General features: G+C 57.6%; 1 protein-coding gene across 1 annotated transcript in view; it reads left to right on the top strand.

Moving 5' to 3' along the window:
* The window catches only part of BOP1 (block of proliferation 1), a 70,796-nt gene that overhangs the window by 8,759 nt on the left and 54,597 nt on the right, over nucleotides 1-7,440 (top strand). Inside the window, exon 3 of the mRNA XM_019475046.1 lies at nucleotides 3,603-3,713. Within this exon, the coding sequence (XP_019330591.1) occupies nucleotides 3,603-3,713 (111 nt within the window). The remainder of the gene's footprint in view (nucleotides 1-3,602; nucleotides 3,714-7,440) is intronic.

Raw genomic sequence — 7,440 nt, 5'->3', positions numbered from 1 at the left:
CCCTCCCGGTGGATGCCGGGGGGGGGGGGGGGCTAGGCGGTCCTCGTCCCCGAGCCCTGGCAGAGGCTGCCGTGGGGGGTGCCGGCAGGGCAGTTTTGAGGGGTTTTGCAGGGTTTTGCAGTGTGTCTGGCATTGCTTGCCGCCCTCTGGTGGAACGAGCCTTTCTGCATGGGGCTGCCTGGGCGGCGGAGCAAAGCTTCGGCTTTATTCCTGCGTCCGGAACGCAGCCCCTGCGAAGCTCAGGGGACCAGCCTGTCCCTGCCTGCCCGGCTGGCTGGGACCCAGGCAGACCGATACCCAGCTGCGGGGAAAAAGCCTTTGCGTGCGTCAGGGTAAATGTACCTGGAGGAGGCAGAGAGGTGTTTCTGGTAAGGCTGTAAGAGGAGTGAACGGTGACTGCGCTCCCCTGCGACCCAGGTCTGCTGGCCCCTCGGCTCCTGGTACCTTTTGCTTATCCTGAAGCCCCCTTAGAGCCCTGTCTGGTTCAGACACACTCTTTTCTGGTAAAATGGTTTTAGCGTTCAGTGTGTGCTCGCTGTTTCCCAGGTGGGCTTTAGTCAAGTATTATAGGGTGCTGGGGGTGTGATTGATGTCCTCGCTGAGGTCTTTCTTATTTTCCTGGCAAAGCTTTCTTGAAGGGTTTGAACCTGCCAATAGACATGCCTAATCCCTGGATGCTGGAGTCTGGTTTGCAGACTTGCCAGCCAGAGTGAATCTCCTGCAAGAATCCTGGGCAAAATCCTGGCTTGTGCCAGCTCTCGGAGCAAACTCAGGACCTGGGGAGCCCGTGGGCCTCTGTTTTTCTCCCTGACTGCGTGGGCTGAGAGGCTGAGCATCACTGGGGTAAGAGCGGGAGTGCTGGAACGACTGTGTGCCACCTCCTGGCACGGCCTTCGCTCTCGAGGACGCGGGCAGCTTGTAGCACCAGCAACCCAGATCTGTGGCGTAGGATCCTTCTCCGGTCTCATCGTGGCGGCGGAGAGAGGAGGGAAATGAGGGAAAGACGGAAAGTCAAGTCCAAAGCCATTGTAGCGCCAAAAGCCTGGAAAAAAACTTATCTCCAATCTCCCTTTTTAAAAATTTTTTAATAAAGCCTTTTGTTTTTGCAGTAATCTCATCCTCTTGCCGGCCCAGTATTTTCCAGGCTCTCTCCCACCCCTCTCCCTGCGGCTCGGGGGAGCTGCGCTGGTGTGTACGTACAGCAGAAGGTGATCACACACTGTGCGGATTTTACTGCTCCCGCGAGGGACGTTTTCTGGGGCTGTTTTTCCGATTATTTCACTGAATCCTCCCGTAAACCCGATCTAGCCAGGGTCCCCGTTCTCCCCCTACCCCCACTCCGAGTGGTGCGCGGGGGGAGAGAGAATCTCTTTTCCAGGGAAGGATCTGTAGCTTATTCGGCACCCACACAGCAGGTCAGCGAGTGGGCGAAGTCTGATGTTCGGTGCTGTCTGATTACCCGTGTCTGAGGAGGGAATTAATTCCTACCCGAGGCATGCCCCGTGGGTTGTCTCTCTGGCGGGAGCAGAACGTATGGTCCGTGCGTCCTGCCCGCTGCAGGTTCTGGCATGGAAAAAAATTTGGGATAACCCAAGCAATAGAGGCTGCATTCAGCTCCCTGCGAGTGAGGTTGGTCCCACCACTCCTGGTGGGTAACCTCAGTTGGACGCGTCTGGCATGGCGTGTGATACATGTGATGGTGGGAGTCTCTTCATCACGGTGACGTTGCCACCTTGGGGGCTCAGTCTGCAGCCCGTTCCTGCCCTGTTCTCTACCCAGGTCTCTTCCAAAGGCATTTGGGGTTCAGAGTGGCTCCAAATGTGCCCATCACTTTGAAACCCACAAGCAAGTTCAGATTATGCGGATGAGGTGGTTGTGTGCTTTACCCAGTCTCAAACACTTTGTCCGGCAGCTCGAGAGTCCTGAGTGCAAACGTGGTGGAGCCCGTCGGTAGGTAGGACCTTTGCTGAAGTTCAGTGCTGGGAAGAGCCCGCTCTTGTGATAGCGTTGTGGTAGGCACCAGAAACCCCCGTGCACTTGTCCTGCCAGATAAAAGAGAATGGTGCTGCTGGGTCTGTCCTTACTTGAGAGCGCAGGCTCTAGGATCTATTGGGGATCTGCTGGAGGGCAGATCTGCCATTCAGAGAGACCTTGACGGGCTGGAGAAAATGACTGACAGGCACCTTGTGAGGTTCAAGGATGAAGAATGTGAAGTCCTGCACTTGGAACAGAATAACCCCGTGCAACAAGGCAGGCAGGGGCTGAACGGCCAGGGAGCAGCTCTGGAGCAAAGGACCTGGGGGTCCTGGGGACAGCCTGGGAGTCAGCAGGTGTCCTGAACAACACCGACCGACCACATCTCGGGCTGTACTGGCAGGAGCACGGCCGGCAGGGCCAGGGATGGGGTCCTTCGCCTCTCCTTGGCGCTTGAGACCCAGCCGGGCTTGGGGTCCAGGCTGGGGCTCCCCAGTACAACACAGTGACAGACAGAAATGAGTCCAGCGGAGGGCACCGAGGTGGTCGGGGGTGGAGCATGGGACGCGAGGAGGGTCTGCGAGCTGGCTTCTTCAGCCGGGAGAAGGGACAAAGGGGGATCCCTTTGCTGTCTGCAGCTGCGTGAGGGAGTGCGGAGGAGATGGAGCCAGGCTCTCGTGATGCCTAGGGATGGGATGAGAGGCAACGGGAACAAGGTGCAGCAAGGGAAATTCTGGTTGAACGTAAGGCGTGTTCTTGCCCACGGGAGTTGTGCAGCCCTGGAACAGGACCCAGAGAGGTGCCAAGATCTCCATCCTTGGAAATACTCAACACTTGAGCAGATAAGGTCCCGAGCATCCTGATCCAACTTCGAAGCTGGCTCCGCTTTTGAGCGGGAGGTTGGATTAGGGACCTTCAGAGGTCCTTTCCAGCATAAATTTTTCTGTTTCCACGACCTGAGTTTGTGTGGTTTCTGATGCACTCCTTACCTCCTGAGCCTGTACTCGCACTAGCACCTCATCCTTGGCTGTATGTTCTGACTGGTGCTCGGAGGAGGCAGTGTTGCTGGGAAATCCTTTCTCCATTCCGCCTGTCCTTGCAGGTTGGGTTGTTGCAACCTCTGCCCCGGTTGTGTCTTTGCGTGGTCTCAGTGGCATTGAGCTGCAGGGGAAAAGAGAGACAGAGGGTCTTGAAATAACTCTGGAAGATGGCTGGGATATGGAAGCTGCAGAGAATAATTTTGGGCCCAATGAGTGAGAATGTAATTCTTGTGCGAGCTGAGCAGCTCTCTGGGAGCAACCTGTCCTCAGAAGAGAGGTGATTGACTTTCTCTCTTTGCGGTCCCAGGTGAACGTAAGTGCACGCTGCTTAATGAGCCCTTTCCTTCCTTCCTTCCTTCCCCTGTAATGTGGTGTCCCAGAGGATCTAAGAGTGAGATGCTGTACTGCACAGTGCTGTCGAGGTTGGGGCACGAAGTGCTCTGTGGTGATCTTAGACCTGGCAGCAGACTAGACATTGGTGGCAGCTTCAGATTTCATTGCCCAGCCAAGGTTTCTGCTGTAGTGAACACAAAAATGCAAAGGTTCACGTCATGGGATCTTACTAAGCTAATTTTTTGTGTCTTTCAGGCCCAAGGGGCTCCCAGGAAGAGCAAAATCTTGGAGGATGATTCGTCATTGCAGGAAAACGCGGGTCTGCTTGCTCAGAATGAATATGAAGAAGACAGCTCGGATGAAGAGGTAGGACCCATTGCAACTTTTTCTTTTATACGTGGATACGAGCTAGAGGTGAAGTATTTCCCTCTGCGTGCTGCCTTCTCTGCGAACTCGGGGGAGGGGATGTGGTCAAGCAACGTTGTCCCTGAAAGAGAATCGCCCAGACTGCTCTTTGCTGCTAGCGCATAGCAGGCCAGAGGCACCAAGTCAGGGCTCTTACGGAGACTCTTGGTGAGGGTACGTTGCTCAGGTGCGTCGCTTGGAGCATCTGGGGCAGCCGAAAGGAGCGTCCCATCCACCTTGGAAAGGACAGTGCTTCCCGTATGGGAAGAACCTCCCTTCCACCCTTCCTGGAAGTCCTTCCAACAAGCGCTGTCTTTGCCCAGCCAGAGCTGGGGCTTTCGGCCCAGGGTCAGGAGAGGGTTTCTTCAGCCGCTTAAAAGGTGACTGAGCCTCTCTTGTGGCCCTTGGGATCTGTTCAGGGATCTGCCCTGCTCTCGGAGGGAACCTCTCCGAGTTTCGTGCATCGGACAAGCTTGGAAACTGCTTGCGTGGAAGATAGCAGGATCTCAGCAGTAAAATGCCCCTAGGGTTTGGTTGTTCCAGAGAAACTCCATTGCCTTTCTTAATTGTCTGCTAAATCAATTAGCGCGATTGGCGTCAAATCAGCTGTTTCAGTAGAGCCCTGGGGTCGGGATGGAGGGATTGCCAAGGGCTGTGGGGGCGTTTGGATCTGGCCCTTATTGCTGGGATTTAGGTTCACCTGAAAGGGTACTGGGTAGCCTCATACATGACTTGGACAAACGCTTGGAGAAGCCTCCTGGGCGCCGGTTAGGTGGAATGTTTCAGGCTGTCTCCTGCTTAACCGCTGACAAGTTACAGAGCACAGAAAATCCTGTGTGACCAGGCAGGTGAAGAGCCAGCCGGTGCCTGCTGCGCGCTGCAAGCGCTCTGAGCGAGGAGCTCCGACAGCTCGCTCGCGTGGGGCACCTGGCCGGCAAGGAACGGCCGTGGGTACGGGGGGGACGTCGGGAGTAACGGCAGCGTAGCCCCCGGGGCTTGGGACGGGAGTTTTCTGAGCGGGGATGTGAGTGGGACTCTTGGCTGCACACCCAGCTTCAGGAGAGCTCTTTGGCATCACCGACAGTTCAAAGGGTCTAGGCTTGTGCTTACTGGTGCTTTGAGGATTGCATCTGTTCCTGTTCCAGTCCCAGCGGAGCGGAGGGGGAAGATTGGGTGCCTGCCGGCCTTTCTGGTCCAGCGAGGGCCCGAAAGGTTAGATGTTAGAGGCCCACCTGGGCTAGCGCTGGAGCTGCCGGCAGTCCCTGCCCCCGGGTCTGGAATAGAGATTTAGAGAGAGGGGAAATATATGACTATAGAAAACATACACTTGTGTAATGTCTCCAGCATAACCTAGGAAAAAAACCCTTTCATGCAGGAATTCAAGGTCTCTTTCTCCCCAGCTGGTCCTGCTTCAGGGCCCCGGTGGGGGGAGCGCTGATTCAGAACCTGTTGACATCAGAGCAGCTTCCAGTGGCTTTGTTCCTTGTTCCCCGTTCCCAGCCCCCTGCCCTCCCTCTGTAATTGTATTTATCTCTCTTCCATAAGAACCCTGATGCTTCTGCTTCCTGCGGCTGGGATGCGCACACTGGGTGCTTTGTGCTCGCCTCCACGAGGAGCATCGCCCAGCGCTTGTCTGTTGCTTTGTGTCTCGGTGGCCCAGAAGCGCTGGGAGGCGAGGGCAGCATCCCCCGTTCAGGCAGGGGCAGCTCGGACGAGAGTAGGGCCAAGAAAACACTTTCTTGCTGCGAATAGGATCTGTGTCTTTTTATTTTTCATTGTCTCTGTTCTTGTGTTGAGACCTAGCTTGCATCGCAGCCTCATCCCAATTAATGTGTAGCCACGTCCTAATTAAAGTCTTCGTGAAATGCAACGCTTTAGCGCGTTGCTCTTTAGAGGGCACTTCAGACATGTCCGTCCTCTGGGTTGCTGGTGCCGGCTGTTCTCCCACAGCCCGCGGTTTCGGTCAGCCTGGCCCGGGGTGGGAACCGCGGCAGCCGGTTTCAGTGCCGGGTGTCGCTTCGTTACTCCCACACTCGTCCCTTGACCGGAGGCGGCTGGTCCGCGGGCCGGCTGTGTGTCGGGGGTTGGCTAGGTGCAGAACTGGGCTTCGGAGGGTGCACAGCGTGCCGCCTGCGTCCTCCCACCCCTGCTGACTGTGCCGCCAGCCTCACACAGGTGTGTGGCTTCACCGCCTTTAAGTGAGCCAGCAAAAGGCAGTATTTGGCGATGGGACTGTGGGCTTGGGGTGGAGGGTCCAGATCCGCCCTTCTCTGAAAGGCAATGTGATCCCTCTGGATGTCCCAGCCCAGGGATTAGCTGTGTGGTGCAGCCTGAACCTGGCACCTTGAGAGCAGAGCGGGGAGAGCACGTGGAAGCTGGAGCTGGTGTGGCCGCAGCACCCCCTTTCCTGCCAGATTGGGGGTCCCAGCCTTCGTCCGTGCATCGGGGCAGCCAGCCAGGGTGGGGGGGCCCTGCCGGGGCACGGCACAGAGCTGCAGGAGCAGATCGTCCCTGGGCTCTGGTCATTGCGGGGGGCTCTGGAGGAACACACAAGAAAATTTGGCAGCCTCTGGGTAGAGATTAAGCCTTGTGCTCCCTGACTATATCTACCTCCACGATAATTATCTCCGACTTGTTATCTTTAATGGTAGCAGCTCTGAATGTTATTGATAGGCAGTAACCCGCTTGTGCGTGTTCACACCGCGGCATTCAGCAGCAGCGAGCTCCAGCAGTTGGGTGCTGCTGTGGGAAGGTGCCCCTGTCCCCTTTGGCTCCTTCCCCTGCTGCTCTCCCCACCGGTCACACTGGTGGGTGCTGCTCAGCGCAGACCCCAGCCAGGAGCACCCTGGGTACAGCTCAGGGTGCTCCCCGATTCCCCTTTGCCTGGCTTCGTCTGCAAACCTCTAACCGGGTGCCTGCGTCCGCAGCTGACCGTGCAGCCTGCCCTATCGCTCCGCTCCCAGCAGCGCCTGCAGGATTTCTCCCTAAACCAGCGGCAGTTTGGGAACGTGCCACCGCTGGCACGGCCGGTGCCCCGGGGCGCGCCGCCGCTGTGCCGTCACTCACCCGCCAGCGGCTGGCTCTGAGTTTGCGCACTCTCCCCTCCGCCTGTGCGTGGGCTTCGGAGCTCTTTAATAAAGAATAATAGCTCAGACCTGCTATGCCCCTGTGTTTAGCACAGACTAAATTTCTTCTAGCTGTGCTCCTGCTCACTTGGCAGCTGCCGGCGCTCAGGCTGGCCGGGCGCCCAGGCCGGTCTCTGCCGTGTGCTCTGAGAAGAGACACAACAAAATAAATTGGTTTCCTGGCCGGGGCGGGTAGGGGAGCCCGTGTCGCACGCAGGGCCCTTTCCCGGTGCCCGGCTGGCAGGGTCCCCGCGCGGGGCGGCACGGGGCCCCCGGTGCATGCGGGCTGGCCGCAGTGCCGGTGCTGCCAGGGAGCCGGTCCCCGTGCCAGGCCCCCCAGTGATCCCTTCGGTGCTCGCCGCGCAGTCCGAGCGTCCCTTCCTCTCGGCCGCTCGGAGATGAATGGCCGTGAGCTGCAGAGGCTGTCAGGGCCTCGCTGGGAGGAAGCAGTTTGGGGCTTTTGTTTGGTTCTGTTTCCTCCCGCAATGACTATTCCATATGTCAGTGGATAATGAATGAAGGCGCGTTGAGTGCTCCTCGGTGAGCCGGCGGCTGTTGCAAAC

Source organism: Aptenodytes forsteri, unplaced genomic scaffold (genome assembly GCF_000699145.1).
Source record: "Aptenodytes forsteri isolate BGI_AS27 unplaced genomic scaffold, ASM69914v1 Scaffold651, whole genome shotgun sequence".
Taxonomy (NCBI): domain Eukaryota; kingdom Metazoa; phylum Chordata; class Aves; order Sphenisciformes; family Spheniscidae; genus Aptenodytes; species Aptenodytes forsteri.
This window is presented reverse-complemented; position numbering and strand designations above follow the sequence as displayed.